The sequence below is a fragment of the Sceloporus occidentalis genome, unplaced genomic scaffold, assembly GCF_023333645.1.
Source record: "Sceloporus occidentalis isolate IW3139 unplaced genomic scaffold, rSceOcc1.0.p SCAF_1, whole genome shotgun sequence".
Taxonomy (NCBI): Eukaryota; Metazoa; Chordata; class Lepidosauria; order Squamata; family Phrynosomatidae; genus Sceloporus; species Sceloporus occidentalis.
The window spans coordinates 9803292-9821512 of NW_028316981.1; the positions used below are offsets into that span (position 1 = coordinate 9803292).

Here is an 18221-nt window from a genome sequence, read left to right on the forward strand (position 1 = left end):
TTTGCAGTGTGTTTTGGACCTTCGAGGATGGTGGATTCCCCTTCTGTGGAGGTCTTTAAACAAAGGCTGGATGGACAGATTTCAGAAGTGCTGTGGTCGCACATTCCTGTGCAGCAAGTGGCTGGGTTAGAATAGATTACCTTTAAAGTCCCTTCCAACTCTTAAGATTCTATGCTTCTGTGATAGCTAAAAGAATAAGGACGAAGGATGAATTAACAGAGGACATGCTTATCAAATCTGCGGATGACACCAAATTAGGAGGAGCAGCTACCGGTAATCCCGCAGAGAACAGGATCAAAATTCAAAATGACTTAATAATTAGATAGCTAGGCCAAAACTAACAATGAATTTCAACAGGCAGAAATGTAAGGTACTGCACTTAGCCAAAAATAATAAAAATAAAATAAATAAAAATGAAATGAAATGAAATGCATAGATGGGTGACACCTGGCTTAATGAAACTACGCATGAAAGGGATCTAGGAGTCTTAGTAGACCACAAGTTGAACATGAGTCAACAGTGCGAGGCAGCAGTTTAAAAGGCCAATGCAATTCTAGGTTGCATCAATAGAAGTATAATGTCTCTAGAGGGAAGTAATAGTGCCACTCTATTCTGCCTTGGTCAGGCCTCACCTGGAATATTGTGTCCAGTTCTGGGCACCACAATTCAAAAAGGATGTTGAGAAACTGTAGTGTGTCCAGAGGAGGGTGACCAAAATGCTGCAAGGCCTGGAAACCATGTCCTATGAGGAACGACTCAGGGAGCTGGGGATGTTTAGCCTGGAGAAGAGAAGGTTAAGAAGTTATATTATAGCCCTCTTTAAGTATTTGAAGGGGTGTCACACTGAGGAGGGAGCTAGTTTGTTTTCTGCTGCTCCAGAGACTAGGATCCGGAAAAATGGATGCAAGTTACTACAGGAAAAGAGATTCCACCTCAACATTAGGAAGAACTTCCTGACAGTAAGGGCTGTTCAACAGTGGAACATGGAAACCTTGGAGGGTGGTGGAGTCTCCTTCTTTGGAGGTGTTTAAACAGAGGCTGGATAGCAATCTCTCAGGGGTGCTTTGATTGAGAGTTCCTGCATGGCAGGATGGGGTTGGACTGGATGGCCCTTGTGACCCCTTCCAACTCTAGGATTCTATGATTCTAAGCACACAGCAAATGTAAAGCATCTGGAGGTGTGTATGATTTTTTAACCTCATTGTCTGCAGTGCCAGAAATTTGAGGACTGGAGGAAAAATTTCATTTACTGTGTGTGCAAAATCCTTACGTTGCAATGCCTTCTTTTCTTTACACCTCTTGGGGTGCAAGGCATTTTGCTTGCCTCCTGCAAAAGGGAGAGGTAGATACCCCTCTCAGGGTTAAAGAAGGGGACTCTCCCTTCCTAGAGTGGCACCAAAGACTATAAAGCCTTGGCAGGCCTACTTCCTGTCCCCCCCTTGCCCTCTCCCCCAATTCATTCCCCCCAAAAGCAGCCTGGCAGTCTCATCCCAGTTGCAGCCACTCCAGTTGCAGTCTCCCCCTTCTCTTTTCCAGGGATCCCTTCTGACGTTTTAGCATTCAGAAGGAGGATTCATCAGGCAGGAGAGGAGGCATTATAGTGGGCTGTGTTTGTCAGCTTGCTGTCCCTGCAATGCCAAGAGCCTGGCATTTGCCCACAGATGTGGAATGAGAGATGATTCCTCCACAACCCAGTGCCAGGTAGGTTCTTGGATTTCCCTCCATTAAGCCAGGAGCTTTCCCCCAAAAAAGGTAGATCCCTGAGATCCCAAACCCAGGACTGTTCCCTCTGAGCTTGAAATAACAGGAGCATAGAATCATAGGGTGCATCTACAGCATAGAAATAATGCAGTTTGACACCACTGGAGCTGCCACAGCTCCATGCTACAGAATCCTTTTTTTGCGGGGAGGCACCGGCATCCTTTGGCAGAGAATGCTAAAGACCTTGTAAAACTACCAATTTTTGGTAGCATGGAATTACAGCACTTAAAGTGGGGTCAAACTACATTACTTCTGCTGTGTAGATCAGTGATTCTCAGTTTCTAGACACTCCTGAAAGAGGACCAATGTTAGTTTGCAGATCAACAGAAGTAAAGAAGAGGGAGGAACAAAGTCTTGTGCACACAGTAAAGTTACGGGTGCAGAACTCTTATTTGGAAAGGTCTTTGGAAGTCTTTAAACAGAGGCTAGATGGCCATCTGTTGGGGGTGCTTTGATTATGGATTCCTGCATGGCAGAATGTGGTTGGATTGGATGGCCCTTGAGGTCTCTTCCAACTCTAGTATTCTATGATGCCAAGGCAATGCCCTCATTTTGCCACCACCCCACCCATAGTTACATCCCTGGAGAACAAAGATCCACACAATAATCCCCCTATACTTGGGCATTTCTTTCTTATGTTCTGGCAAGCTGTGGGTTTGTTGTCCCTGATTTTAAATGCATTGAAAATAATTTTAATGTGGTTTCCATCTGTAAAGTAGGAAAGGTAATTGGGGGTGACAGGCAGAGGTCTGTTATGGGAATGGTGATCGAAGGTACAGATGAGCAAAGCATTTCACAGTGCAGAGCAGGATAGAGTGTCAGCATGGCATAGTGGTTTGGGGGTTGGACTGGGACTCTGGAGACCAGGGTTCAGTTCCTGGCTCTGCCATGAAACTCACTAGTGACATTGGGCAAGTCACTGTCTCTCAGCCTCAGAGGAAAACAATGGCAAACCTCCTCTGAACAAATCTTGCCAAGAAAATCTCAGGATAGGATCACCATTGGGTCGTCATAAGTCATAAGTGGCTTGAATGCATACAACAACAAACCTAATGAGATATCTTTGAGATGGGATCCAATTTCAAACAGATTATATGTTTATAATCTATATAGCATCCATCTGAGTCCTGTTATTTGCCTGTCATTCTTACAGGGAGAAGCCCCAGTCACGAGTGTGGTTCAACCAGTCCCTTTTGTGGAAAAAAAAATCTCCTTGGGGAGCAAAACAGATTGAGAGCTAAGCTACCCATCAAGTGTATGATATGAATTGCTGTGGATTTTCTCACATCCACATAGACACTAAATTAGCTTCACTTTCTTGTGCAAATTTGTATTTATTTGCCTTCCCTCTGATGAAAATGGGCAGCCACCTGAATTCATGCAAAGCAGATGGATGGCCACACGTTCGATAATGCACATCCTTGTGGATACTCTGGTAAAAAACAAGAATCCTTTCCCAGCAGAATTGATTATTTTTTGTGTGTGTGCTCCCCCCCTCCGCAAAATGCTTGAATGCCTTTGAATTGCATGTGATCAGGTCACATTCTATTCAAATTCTTTGAGGAGTATTTTAACCATGTAGACAAAACCTGTGACAGAGGTACTTGTGGCCAATGTTAGATGTGCTTCCTGTCCACAACCACCATTCCTCCTGCCCCTGGCATAAGAACAAAGTTGACAACAGCACAAGGAGTTCCTCTGGTTACTGCTGGAGACTGAGCTCACGCAGCAATCAAAGATGGAAGCCCCAGTTGCTGATACTCCTGGACAAGGAAGGGAAGGCTTCAGAACCACTGAAATGAGGCCTCCTTGGACACTCTGGGTACAGCAACTCTGGGGCAAGGAAACCAGCAGCTCAGAGGTCCAGCGTCAGCACTTCAGGGGGTTCAGCTACCAAGATGGCAACAGGCCCCGGGAGGTTTCCAGTCAACTCCACCACCTTTGCTGTCAGTGGCTGAAGCCAGAGAGACACACCAAGGCTCAGATGCTGGACCTAGTGATCCTGGAGCAGTTCCTGGCCATCCTTCCCCCGGAGATGGAGAGCTGGGTTCGAGAGTGTGGAGCAGAGACCAGTTCCCAGGCAGTGGCTCTGGTGGAGGGTTTCCTTCTGAGCCAGGTGGAGGCTAAGAAGCAGGGAGAGAGGCAGGTAAAAGCATGCCATCTTGGTCATTCTAAGGGTATGGGGATATGTGGAATCATTCCCTAAACAAGGCTAGTTACCAACGTTGCGGAGTTGGTATGCCTAACTTTTGACTGCGATTCCTCTATTTTTCTACTGTTCAGTGACTCAGACACCTTCCTAAATGGGAAATGTATTCAGATTGAGTCTCTCTTATCTGAAATGATTGGGGTTAGAAGTGTTTTGGATTCCAAAAATTGGGATTTTTTTTTTTTGGGGGGGGGGGTTTGGAATACTGGCATATATACATTGAGATACCTTAGAGATGGGACCCAAGTATAAACACGAAATTCATTTATGTTTCATGTACACCTTATACATGTTGCCTGAAGGTAATTTTATGAATAGTTTTATGAATACTTTGAATAGTTTTGTACATTAAACAAAGTGTCTGTACATTGAACCATTAGAAAGCAAAAATGTCACTATCTTAGCCACCCATGTGGACAATTTCGGATTTTGAAATTCGGGATAAGGGAGACTCAACCTGTATTAGTACAGTACTAACAAATTTAATGTTCATACAAATTTAATGTCAGCACCAGGCACTCATTGTAGACTTAGGTTAACACCACAGAAAATTACCTTTCCTTTGTATGTATGAATCACATTGACTTTCATTGACAGTTATCTGAAGAGAGAGTCATCTGATGATTGTAAATCAGGGGTGGATTTGTATGGGAAGGGACTCTCCCACAGGTATTTGGGCCTTATCCTGTTGAAGGCTTGAAAGAACAGTACCAGTATCTTGAGTCCATGTCACAAGAGAATGGGTAGCCAATTTGGCAGTTCTCTGCCACTGTGGCTGTATCTACAATGCAGAATTAATGCAGTTTGCCACTGCTTTAATTGGCATGGCTCAATGCTATGAAATTTTGGAATTTATAATTTTGTGACATAGTTAGCCTTCTCTGTCATAGTGCTCAACAGAGTACAAATCCAAGAATTCCATGGAATGGTGCCTTGATAGTTAAAGTGGTGCCAAACTGCATTAATTCTGCAGTGTGGCAGCAGCCTGTGTCATTCCTTTCTGTTCCTAATTGGGCCTTTCAATATTTCTGATTTTTACTCTTCTTTCAGGTGACTGGAGTTCTACACAAAGAGGCAATTTCATTTCCTGAGGCAAGGAAAGCTTCACCGGACATCAGAGAGAATATACCCTTCAGGTGGATGATGCAAGAGAGCAATGGAGCTGCCACCTCATTTGGTAAGAGATAACACAGTCTTCATTCAGCTAGGCCTCTCTAGCTGTCTGAAATTGTTGGGCTGATTAACATTCCCATTGAGCCTATTTGAAGAAGATGCTTTTCTCCAGTCTTTCCAGCTTGTTAAAATAGTTTCAACCATTTAAAGCAAGAGTGGGCAAATGTGGCCCTCCAGATGTCTCTGGCCTACAACATCTGTCAGTCTTAGCAGTAGTCACAAGAACCAGTGGTGAGGGATTATGAGAGCTATAGGCCTAGGTATCCAGAAAGCACTAGATTCTGTCTAATTTTGGAAGCTGAGCAGGATCAAGCCTGGTTTGATATGCAGTTGGTTGCATCCTACAGTACCACCTTGCACCACCACCTCTGCGACAGCTGTGCATTGCTCACTCTGAGGTTAGAATGAGGTGCCTGCCAGACATGTGGTCAATGTTGGACACCTCATTCAGACTTCACATTAAGCACTGCATGGTTGTGGTGCTGATGCTGGGCAGCATCATGGGACACATGTGCAAACAGCTGCTCAGCATCGCAATGGATGGCCCAGGTAAAGGAGAGACATAGCGCAGTTCTGGGGCCATAATACTCTGGGCTGCCCCTGGGGTATTTTGGCTAGTGCAGACACCACCTTAGTCTAACCACCTGCCAGTACAAGAAACCCTAAGCAGTGGCCATCTGACCTCCTTTGAAAATACTTGAATGAGAATTCATTACTTTCTGGGGTAGTTTATGCCAAAGGTGAACAGCTTTTTCTGTCCAGAAGCTCTTCCCCATATGACTACATCCTGCTCAGAAATGGACACTGTATTCCAGAGGAGTTCTGAATAGCACAGATGAATTATAGCTGGAGACTTTTTCTGTTATCGTAATATAATATGGCATTGTGGGCTTTCTTTAGTAAGCCAAATAACACAAGCCAAATAACTTGGTCTCCCCCCCCCCCCCCCTTTGTGTCTCCCTGTCCAGACATTACAGGACCAAAGGCCCGATTTGACAGTATACTGTCCTCACATGGGAAGGGCAGTCTTACAGTGAATCCAGGGCACCCCTCCCTAAAAAACACATTTTAAAAACTAAATTCCCAGATAATCCAGAGTACTCCAGAGCTACACCAGACAGCTGTTCACACGTGTCCCACTGTACGATCAGGCACTGCTGATGAATCATATGTCATTCCTCTGAGGTCAAAATGTGTCACCTAGCAGTGTGTTTGACACTGGGTGTCTTGTTTTCAACCTCAGAGGGAGTTACTCATGTTGGCAGTTGTGGTGCTGGTTGACACAGCAGGACACATGGGTGAACAGCCACCTGGCATCACTCTGGAGTGTCCAATAATGGAAGGAATATTTATTTATTTTATTTATATATGAAGCAGCATTGGGGTCAGAATACTCTAGGGGCAGCCTGGAGTATTCTGGCCAGTGTGGCCACACCCTACATCATGTATTAGTAACTCTGCATGCCTGCACAATACATATGTATTGAATTGTTGTTGTAGTGTACCTTCAAATAGTTTCTGACTTACAGCAATCCTAAGGCAAACCTATCCTGGGGTTTTCTTGGCAAAATTTGTTCAGAGGTTTGCCATGACCTTCCCCTGAGGCTGAGAGTATGTGACCTGCCCACAGTCAGCCAGTGAGTTTCATGGCTGAGCTGGGAATCAAACTCTGGTCTCCAGAGTCTTAATCCAACACTTACACCACCACATCACGCTGGCTCTTATGTACTGAATGAGTGGACAGAAAAAGAAATAAAACCGAAATGGCAGTCTTCTTCCCATACCAGCATTCTCACAGCATTTTGGGTTGCGGCATGCATTTGTAGTTTGAACCCAGGAACCGAAATGCCAAGTACTTATAATGGAAAAATCCATCAACCAACCTCCTCTTTGTCCCATGTAGGTAATGGAATGACCTTGCAGCTTCATTCAAGGCCTCCTCATGTGGAAAGGAATGCCTTCCAACCAGATTCAGTTAAGGTAAGAATGAAAGAGGACTTATGGTAGGGTACTCCAGATAACCTGGGTGTGAAATAAAAAAGAAACATTGGCCTGTTACAGACAGCCAAAATAAAGCTGCTTCGAGTCACTTTGGAGGTATGGTGTTTCAATGATGCATGCGTCCTAAGAGTCTGGAAGCTGCACCAAAGCTGCACTCCAGTCCTTAGGACTGGAGCGTGGCTTTGGTGCAGCCTTTGGACTCTTAGGACGCATGTATCATTGAAATACCATACCTCTAAAGTGACTCAAAGCAGCTTTATTTTGGCTGTCTGTAACAGGCCATTAGAATCATAGAAAGAGTCCTGGGTGGATCAAACCAATGGTCCTGCTAACCCAGGGTGGGCAATTGTGCAAGGCCAATAGCTTTCCCCCTGACCCCACTGTGGGCACACAAAAAGCCTTGGATTATCTTTAGAGTCCCTCTCAAAATGGCAACCAGAAGTAACACTGCATCCCTTACAGTTGTCATTTAGAGAGGGGCTCTGAGAAAAATAGAGGTTTTGGTGGCTAGGTGGGGAGTGTTTTCATGTGTTTACAGGGCTTTATTTGTGGTTTCTGGCAAAAATTGCCCCCAAATTGCACTTAATCTTATTTTGCAAAATAAATTTTGGTGGGCTTTGGGTAATTAGTGGGGTGGACTTCAGGGTAAGTTGGGGACTTTATATGCAGCCCATAGGCTACACTTTCCCCTACCCAATTTAGCCCTTGTTTTGGGCTCCTACAGGACCAAGCAGATGCCTCTGTAAGCCCAGAAGCAAGATATGATGGCAATTGCTGTTGTTATGTGCCTTCAAGTTATTTCCAACTTGTGCAACAACCCTAAGATGAATCTTTAATGGGGTTTTCTTTTCAAGATTTGTTTTAGCAGGGGGGGTTACCTGTAAGGCTAAGAGCATATGACTTGCAGAAGATCACCCACTGGGTTTCATCACCGAGTGGGGAATCGAAACCTGGTTTCCAGACTCATAGTCCAACTTTCAAACCACTACACCATGCTGGTTCTCATAATGGCAATAGCCACCTTGTTTTGGGAGAAAGGTGGGATATTAACAACAACAACAATTTTTGTTCTGTATGACTTACACATATAACAGGAAAAGTGGAACAGTAGGCAGAGTCACTAAGGTCAGGCTATGGCTTCTTGGTTTTACACAGACCTTATAATGGAACTAGAAACTGAATACAGTACTTAAAGATGCACTTGGAAGACTCCAAAAAAAAAACTGTACTTGCGAGAACAATGCTTATAACAGATAAAAAGAACATCCAGCTCGTAAGGACCTCAGTTTGGCAGTAAAACCAAATAGTCATACCTAAAAAGCTCATTGATTCTCCAGGTAACCCTGGAGCCACCAGCTGGCTTGTGAAACATATACTCACATATTATTGTTAAAGAGAAACACCTCAAGGAGAAGGATGCATAAAGGGTGTCACAACTAAGCAAATGGAGTGGTGTTTCTTCCTGTCACTCCCGCTGTTGCAGGTCAGTGGGATAGCTATTGCTGGAAAGCTGAGGGAGAGGGAATATCTGACAGTCCCCCTATATTCTGCAATAGTCAGGCTTCATTGGGAATACTATGTTCATTTCTGGGCACCTCATACTAAGAAATATGCAAAAGGATCTTGCAACACCTTTGAAATTAACTGAAAGATAGAAGTAGCTTTCGTAGGCTTAAGTCTACTTCCTCAGCTGCATTTGGAAGTAAGTTCAAGTCTATGAAATCCATGCTGCCATCCTCTATCTTTCAGTGAATCTCAAAGGTGCTGCAAGATCCCTTTGCGTATTGATTTTCTAGGCTGACACAGCTATGTCTTCAAATTCATTTTAAGAAGGATATAGACAAGTTGGAGCAGGTCCAAAGAATGGCAAGAAGGATCATGCGGTATGGAGACAAAACATGAAGAAAGATTGAGGGAGTTGGGCACATTCAACCTGGGGAAGAGAAGATGAAGGGGTGACATGTTTGTACTCTTTAAATATCTCAAGGGCTGCCACAGAAAAGAGGAGGAGGCAGGTTTGTTCTCTGTTTCCCCAGAGAGTAGGACCAGATCTAATAGTTTTAAGTTACAGGAAGATAGTTTTTGATTGAACATTAGAAGGAACGTCTTGACAGTAAGAGCTATTTGGCAATGGAAGCAGTGACCCAAAGAGGTGGTGGGGTCTCCTCCTTCTCTGGATGTGTTCAGAAAGAACACAAACACTACTGCTCTAGCTGGAGATACTCAGTTGAGCAGGAGTTTGGACTTGATGCTCTGTGAGGCCCATTCCAACTCAGATGAGTCTTTGATGAAACTGAGAGCCAGTGGGCCATCCCAGGTTTCCTTCCCTTCTTCTGGTCTGCTTTGTCCTATCCTCTATCTTCTGTCATTCCGCTTCAGTGGCCACCTCCAGGTTCTAGTGTTATGGCAAGGGGAGGGTCTTCTTATTTACTTTTTCCACATGGTCCCTTATGTTATATATAGTATCTCTATCATGTATTACTCCCTCCCACTGTTGCTGCTTGGATACTTTTGGCCTAAAGAGAAAAGTCCTAAATATGATGTAGAGCTTCTGGGATACTTCCTGTTGAAACAAAGACTTCTCCAGGGTATAAAGTAGCCCTGGAGGGTTTATTTATTTATTTGGAGTATTTTTACTCTGTGGTGGAAGTGCCCCCTTATGGCCCCTAGGAGTTGTTGGAGCACACCTGAGCGCAAAAAAGTGAGTTTAAAAAAAACCTTTGAGGATGCTAGAAGACACTATGGTCATAAAAATGGCCCTTGTGGGCCATCCTGTTCTAATGTTCCTTTAGCAGATAGGAGCAACCCAAAATCTCACACAGCATTCTGGGTATGGTAATATAGTGGTCCCTTCACATTTGCTGAGGTTAGTGTTGAAGGACCCCAGTGAATGTGGAAAAAACACAAATTAAAAAAATACTCTTCTTTTTACTTAAGAAAACACCATTGGGAATCTCTGTGGTCCACATCTTCCAGAAGATGATCATAAAATCATGCTGGAGACCTACAAATGCCTGGAGAAGTGTTTTCTCTAGGAACTTCTAGGATTGCCAACCCAACCCTATGCTCAGCTTCTGGCAGAGTTGCTCTGGAGGACCTAGAGATTTCTAGTGAGTTTCTAGTTAATTGAAACAACAAATAATAAAATCTGCAGACATGGAGGGCCAACTGTACAGATTAAGTACCCCTTATCTGAAATGTTTGTAACCAGGTGTTTTGGAGATGGATTCCCCCCCCCCCCCCCCCCCATATTTTGGAATACAAGTAGCATAGTATATACCTCTATCTGCAAGGCTGGAAAAATGCATGAGGCTGGAGAGAGGTGTGGATTCATGCCAAGCACTATGCTTGGATGCCCACTAATTCACAAATCCTTGTATTTCTTGTCAGGGATGATGGGAGTTGTAGCTCTTCACCTCTGGCTCGAACTCACCACCTTGTTACGCACCGGCACTGACCAGTTTTGGTCAGTGGTTAAAGCTTTGCTCTAAAGCAGCAGAGTTACAGAGAATAGGCTGAAGACCCTGACAAACTCTCCAAGCCTTCTCACTCTTGCTTCCACAGAAGTCTTCCCACTTCTTCAGGATCCAGCTGGCTCTTGTCTCTTCACCCAAGACACCAGACAACTCAGTAGTCTTATATAAAAGATCTACTTTATTCTACTATATACAGCTCCAAAACTATCCAATACAACTCCTCACTACTACCCACAAAATACATTAGGAATCATAGCCATTATTATAGTCCTTGGATCATACCACCCACTCTTGTCAGTTTCCACCCAGTGGGCGTGTACATCCATTCTCATTGGTTCCCTTGTTTCTACCCAGAATTAATGATTTCATCATCTCAGCCTTGACCACTTAACAATTCTCAGGTGTGTTCAATTATCCACTTTGCATTTCTGTCCTTGGCATTTAGGACTTGTTAATTCCATTACCTTCTACACCTGTGTGGCTCTTAATTGCTTCTGCTGAGTCACCCTGACTCTCACATACAAGTTTTATTTCTTTCACTGTATATCCCATGTTGCTTTTTCCTTAACAATCCTCTCCAGCCATGTCTTTTTCCAACCTTTTGTTTCTCTCCAGACTCGCCAATACAGTAGAGATATGTACTATGCTACTTATATTCCAAAATCAAAATTCAAAATATTTCAAAATCAAAGCCTCAAAGCATCATGTTGGTGCTCAAAAAGTTTAGGTTTTGGGAGGGTTTCAGTTGTCCAGATTAGGGATGCTCAACCTATACTACACAGAGGCACTACTATATTGGCAAGTATAATTTTCAGTCTCTTTCACATTTACTGTTTACCATGTTACCTCTACAGAGTCACTACCTCCTCCTCTTGCTTATATGACTCCTCTTCCTTTTCAGGATTCAGTAACCTTCGAACAGGTGGCAGTGTATTTCACACAGGAGGAGTGGGCTCTGCTGGACCCAGGCCAGAAGGCTTTGCACAGGGAAGTCATGGAGGAGAATTTGGGGAATCTGGCTTTTTTAGGTAAGGTCCTTTTCGTACTTTGGGTGATACATTTTACAACCAGAAAATGATGTTATCCTTAATCTGTTTCAGTGCCATCAAGAAATGCCATTGTTTTTCTATTCGTGTAATTGGAAATGCTATTTGTTGTTGTTGTTGTTCATTAAATGAAATGGAGGAGAAAGGTAATGGTTTAGGTTTGTTACTGTGGCCCATGCTCATCTCCTGAAATTTTAACTCCATCCATCATGCAGAATTCATTTCTCACCATTGTCACTGTAGTTATGGTCTTGGTACCAACTTTAATTGAGCAGTGTTGCATGCAGGAAATCGCACCTTTCTCTTGCTACAGGTTAGTCTTCCTTATTTAAAATGCTTAGGACAAGAAGTATTTTGGATTTTGGAATACCGGTATTTGTGTGTGTGTGTGTGTGTGTGTGTGTATATACATAATGAGATATCTTAGAGGTGGGATCCAAGTCTAACCATAACATTAATATATATGTTGTTGCATACACCTTATATACTGTACATAGCCTGAAGGTAATTTTATACACAATATTTTAAATAATTTTGTGCATGAAACCTGTGGCATTACTGTGTGGTTACATGGCAGACCTTAAACAGAAGATGCTGTCCCAAAGCAACAGCCGCTGCTGGCTGACAGTGCTGAAGCCTCCAGACGGCCTGTTCAAGGTCTTGTGCAGCTGCTAGGTCCCACTGCAGGTACTGTCCCACTGGGTATCCATCCCTCTGGGGTATCACTTCGTGCGGTCTGAACCCACCACACCACCTAGTGACACTCCTGCATGAATCAAAGTTTTATGCCTTTAGAATTTTGCCTTTAGAAAAGTCATTTCTGACTGAATTATCCGAAAGCAAAGGTGTCACTATCTGAGCCACCCATGAAAAAATGTTTTGGATGTTACAGAATTTTGGATTTTGGAATTCTGGATAAGGGAGATTTAAGCTGTACTGCAAAATGCTTTATGAATGTATTAAAACCCCTGTGTCCAGTTCCCTTTTAGAGCGGTCCAAATTAACAGGGGATTAGTCGACATTACTTCTTGTGGAAGCAAATGCCACTATGGAACTATGCGGAGACAATGCCCTCTCCCCACATTGCCTTATTAAAATGGTTTGTAGAAGCAGGAAGGCACTAAGGTCCTTTACAGACCAGCTTGAAAGGCAAGCATGGGGTCAGAGTCAGGGTGTAGTGTCCTCACGACACATGTTTGATTCCAACCCCCAGGGTGCCCTGACACCATGCACCATTCCACACAACATGTGGCGTCATGGTGCGTCTCCATTGCTGCATCCATACGACGCAGCACTGAATGAGCACCATGTAGCTGCACCGCCATGGCTATGAAATCCTTTCGAGGGTGCAAAAAGGAACCACTTTTTGCAGCTCCTTTTTGTGCCCTTGAAAGGCTGGATCAGGTCCGTGGTGTGAGGTTGCCGTGACCCCTTTCCGGCTAGGAAAGGGGTGGTATCCCCCAATCCCTTCGGGGTGGTCTGTAGAGCCCCTAAGTTCAATAGTTTGAGAAACCTCTTCTGATGGCCCTTGGTGGTGGGGCAGAGACCATGCCTGGTATCTCGTTAGTGGTGTCATGTGGTGTATATCATTTTGAGATTGTTGCAAAAGGAAAAAAAAAACATACTGCCTCTCTTGCATATGGACCCCTTGCCCCCTAAAGACTCATATGTATCTTGTGCCCCCTGCCCCCATGGCCATTTTGTTGCTGGAGGAGAGCAGGGGCAGCAGAGGAGATTCTGGCTATGTTTCTGTGACCAGATGCACAACAACAAATGCATCCTCTGGTATCTCCTGATGATCTTTTAGAAGTCCCAGAGGATTCTGTAATTGTGCATCTGACTATAGGGATATATGCTACCCTGCCTGCTTTCTACTGGCTACTAAATGACCATGGTGAGATTTGGGAGTCCAGAAGAGACATATGACTTTACACTACAATTTCCCCATCTAGGATCTTGGACAATGCTAGCACTGGGCTTCTGGTTGACATTATGTGTAGTCATGACTCCATGTCTACACTTGTCTTTCAGCTTATTTGCACTGAGAGGGGCCTATGTGTGTGGAGCTGGATCACAAGAACTACCTGTCATCATACAGAAGGGGATGATGTTAGTTACATTACTGTTTTCTTCTTCTGAACCCTGATTTTGAAGATATCTTTGTCCCTGATCAAATTTCTCTCTTTTCCTGCAGGTGATGGACAGAAGAGTGATAAAGCAGACAAACACCACAAAAGGAAAACAGAAGCAAAACAAAAGTGGAAAAGGAAATATCTGGTACTTGAAGGTGTTGACTTCCATAAAACCACAATGCTAGAAGAGACTTGCACAAGAAATAAAAGGAAAAAATCTTCGCAGGGTGAAAATAGCTTAACAAAGACATCAAAGCTTAGCATACCTAAAATAACGTGCAAAGTAAAGACACCATTTAAATGCTCTGAGTGTGGAAGGAGCTTCAGTTGGAAGATACATCTTACTGTACACCAAAGAGCCCACATAGGAAGGAAACCATTTAAATGTTTGCAGTGTGGGAAATGCTTTGGAAGAAGTGGCAGTCTTGTTGCTCATCAAAGAACCCACACAGGGGAAAAGCCATATAAATGCTCAGAATGTGGAAAGAATTTCAGCAGGAGTAGTAAACTCATGTACCATCAGAGAATCCATACGGGCGAAAAACCATTTAAATGCTCAGAGTGTGGAAAGAGTTTCCGTCAGAGAAGTAGCCTTACTTATCATCAAAGAACCCATGCTGGTGAAAAACCCTTTAAATGTCCAGAGTGTGGAAAGAGCTTCCGTTCTAGTGAATATCTTACTTTACATCAAAGAATCCACACTGGGGAGAAACCATATACATGCTCAGACTGTGGAAAGAGCTTCAGTCATAGGAGCAGCTTTACTTACCATAAAAGGAACCATGCTGGTGAAAAACCATATAAATGCTCCTCATGTGGAAAGAGTTTCAGTCAGAGCAGTGCTCTTAATGATCATCAAAGAACGCACACAGGAGAGAAACCCTACAAATGCTCAGAATGTGGCAAGAGTTTTAGCCAGAGTGGTAGCCTTACTAAACATCAAAGAACTCACACAGGAGAGAAGCCATATAAATGCCAAGAATGCGAAAAGTGCTTCACTGAGAAGAGTAAGCTAACTTCCCATCAAAAAACCCACACAGGTGAAAGACCATTTAACTGTCCAGAATGCGGAAAGAGTTTCAGTCAGAAAAGCAGCCTTACCTATCACCAAAGAACACACGCAGGTGAAAAACCATTTAAGTGTCCAGAGTGTGGGAAAAATTTCCGTTCTAGCAAACATCTTGCTTTGCACCACAGGATCCACACTGGGGAAAAACCATACACATGTTTAGATTGTGGGAAAAGTTTCAGCCACAGGAGTAGCTTTACTTATCACAAAAGAAAACATACCGGTGAAAAACCATATAAATGCTCAGAGTGTGGAAAGAGCTTTATTCAGAGCAGTATACTTACTGATCATCAAAAAACCCACAAAAGAAAGAGATCTTATAAATATTCCCTGTGGAAACCACTTGAATTCTAGGAAATAATTTGCTTTACATCATTGGATTGAGACATAAGAAAAACCATTTAAAATGTTTATGAGACTGAAGTGATCCCTTCAGAAGGCGGGAACATGGAACTAGATTTCTATGTTTAAATGTTCAGAGTATGGAAAATCTTCTGTTTAAAGCAATCACCCTATCATCATGAGAGAAATCTCAAAGGAGAGAGATTATGGCTGGCATTGTATTAATGAGTTGAGCAGCTGTAAGTCCAATTCATGTCTGCATAAGTCACTTTTATATGAGTTAAGGTACAATGTTTAAATTGACCTGTGGATAAGTCAACCCAGGTTTTTGGGGTTGATTGTTTGACTAAACTTTCTAGATTTCTACGTGAATATCTACAGTAGATTCATATCAGTGCAGTCATCAGCCAATGCCCTAGAAGTTTCTCAGTACCTTGGATAGCTATTTAAATGTCTGCTACCTAACTGCTTTGAACACACTGATCTTTGATTTTAGAAGCTAAGCAAGGATGATCTTGATATAGATGAGACACCACTAGGCACTGTCAGGAATTTCCAGATAAGACCAGGAAAGAGTCCCGCTTGAAACGCTGTGCACCTCTGCTATGTTGACAGTATGTTGGCTGCCTCCGCATTGCAGACGTAATGCAGTTTGACATCGCTTTAACTGCCATGGCTCAATTCTATGGAATTCTGAGAACTGTCATTTCGTGAGACGTTTAGCCTTCTCTGTCAGAGAGCTCTGGTGCCTCAACAAACTACACATCCCAGGATTCTATAGCATCGAGCCGTGGCAGTTAAAGTGATGTCAAACTGGATTATTCTGCGGTGTGGATGCAGCCTGATAGATGGAGTAATGATATGAGTAAGCATATAAGGCAGTTTCCTATATTCTCTTGTGTTCCTAAATGTTGGATTAAAACCTAGGGCAGCCCTTACATAGAAGTTACTATCCATTACTACTATTCCCTGGATGTAAGCCTTAACAGGTGTTGGGTAACTAAATTATTTACACAGCTCTCAGTAAGGGACAAAACGGAAGCCTCCATAAGGCTTTCTCCTGTAGCGCATGGGAGAGGAGAGTTTGGGTGGAGTATACATTTAATTCCCAGCATCTAAATACAACTCAGTAAGATTTGTGATCATGCAGAATCTATTTGTGGGGGAAATTGTGTTGCTATGTGCTTTGATGTCATTTCTGACTTATAGTGACCCTAATCTATCATGGCAGTGGTACACAACTTTTTACCTTTGGGACCCCACTTTACATCTACATGCAGACATCATGCCCCCCCTCAATGTAGTATATGAATAAAAATATTTTGTTTATTTAGTGTGTGTATTTTCATTCGCACATTCCTGTATATACATATTTTAAGATTTTATAAGGAAGCAACGTTGTTCAAATTAGAACAGATTTATTTAATATTTAACTCAATGCATGTGTAAATTTTACACATAAAAAAGGTTTGGGAAGAAGCAGTTAAGGGATCAGAGCCTCCACGTCTCAAACCCCCTTGAGCAACTCTCACAATCCCCCTGGCGGATCTCTCCACTGTTTGTGAACCACTGTATCATGAGGTTTTCTGAGGCTGAGAGTATGTGACTTGTCCACGATCATTCAGTGTGCTTTCATGGCCGAGCTGGGATTCGAACCCTGGTCTCTAGAGTCATAGTCCAATGTTGAAAGCACAGTACCACACTGGATCTGTGAGGTGAAAGTGGGTTATTAATAAATATTTAAGGGAATAATAATATTTATACCTCATTTCTCCATTAAGATCCAGGCGGTATGAGGCAATGGAGTTAAGACAAATTATATGGGACCAGTTGACTCTTCCTTAATGTTATAAACTTGTTTGATGATGGAGCTTTTAATATTTTAATTTTGTTTTCTTTCTGAATTTTGTAGCACTCACATGAATGCTGAGCTGTAATTGCTCTCCCCCTATGAACAAAGGGGATGAGGATAATGGGAATTGTTTTTCCTTTTCTAAAAAAAGACATGTATAAATTTTTGGTTTTTCGCTTGTTAAATGTCCGTGTTTAGTAACAAGAAGAAGAAAGGAAAAGGTAGAAAAGAAAAATGACCTGTTATTGAATAACTGATACCAATGTTTGGTGGAATTTCGTAATATATCTCTGCAATTTGTAAGAAAAATAAAATTCAACGTTACAGCTGGAATTCAGCCTGGAGTGTGCATCTTTGCAAGCGGATGTACATATGCGGCAAATAGAATTGAGTAGTTTTTTGTGGGTTTTTTTGGGCTATGTGGCCCCAAAAACCCACAAAAAACTATGGACGCTGGCCATGAAAGCCTTCGACTTCACATTAGAATTGAGTAGTTTGAGTAGTTTCACAACATTGACTATCCCCTAAGTGCTGCTGTGATGTTACAATGTAGAGCATCCATCATGCAATAATAGACAGTGGAATGACTGATGCGCCACATCCCTGATGTGCAGTGGGCACTGATGGCTGTTGGGACACTCAGAGACTGTCTAGCAAGTGCCAGAGTGCAACAGGAGTGCCTGACATGCATTAGAAGTGCCCATCACAAGTGCCCAATGAGCATTGCAAATGTCCAGTGAGCATGTGAAGTGTCTTGCGTATATCCAAAATGCCTACAGACATCACAAATGAGTTGGTGTTTTTCAGGAGCACTCAGTGTGCATTGGTAGTAGCTGGTGTGGATCAGAAAACTCTTGCCAGTGACCAGATGTGCATCTTCTCCATTCACTCATAGAAGTTAGTTGTATTTCTAAAACAATCCTATGGGTTCATAAAATGATTAAATGCAGACTTTGATACAGAATCTTGGCCTATGTTACTAGTTACTTCTCTGTACATGTTTAGCTGTATTTCCTCTATTTATCATGGAAACCTCTGGATTTCCCTCTTCTGGCATTCTCACAAACATAAGAACTTACCATATAGAGAGATCTTATAGCATGGACATTTGTGAACAAAGGCATTGTAAAGTAGCCTTTGTATGTGGAAATGCAGAGGCA

General features: G+C 42.9%; 1 protein-coding gene across 4 annotated transcripts; it reads left to right on the forward strand.

The window, feature by feature from the left end:
- The first annotated feature begins 1454 nt into the window (after nucleotides 1–1454).
- LOC149320664 (uncharacterized) lies at nucleotides 1455–17377 on the forward strand. 4 transcript variants are annotated; one of them, XM_089504108.1, is made up of 6 exons: nucleotides 1455–1701; nucleotides 2915–3907; nucleotides 5021–5147; nucleotides 7047–7123; nucleotides 11522–11648; nucleotides 13861–17377. In XM_089504108.1, exons 2-6 carry the CDS (start codon nucleotides 3500–3502, stop codon nucleotides 15219–15221), a joined length of 2100 nt encoding a protein of 699 aa, XP_089360234.1. In that variant the 5' UTR covers nucleotides 1455–1701; nucleotides 2915–3499; the 3' UTR covers nucleotides 15222–17377. The 4 variants fall into 4 exon arrangements, 3 of the variants coding, with proteins under 3 accessions (XP_089360234.1, XP_089360242.1, XP_089360225.1); XR_016279370.1 differs by lacking the exon at nucleotides 1455–1701 and adding an exon at nucleotides 13698–13775 and having other exon boundaries at nucleotides 2012–3907; nucleotides 13861–13928; XM_089504116.1 differs by lacking the exon at nucleotides 2915–3907.
- Nucleotides 17378–18221: the final 844 nt, after the last annotated feature.

Excerpts from the sequence above, each read along its gene's own strand:
- LOC149320664 (XM_089504108.1), top strand. The coding sequence starts at position 3,500 with ATGGAAGCCCCAGTTGCTGATACTCCTGGACAAGGAAGGGAAGGCTTC. Across the intron at positions 5,148-7,046 it reads TGGAGCTGCCACCTCATTTG|GTAATGGAATGACCTTGCAG; the intron begins GTAAGAGATAAC and ends TGTCCCATGTAG. Across the intron at positions 7,124-11,521 it reads TCCAACCAGATTCAGTTAAG|GATTCAGTAACCTTCGAACA; the intron begins GTAAGAATGAAA and ends CTTCCTTTTCAG.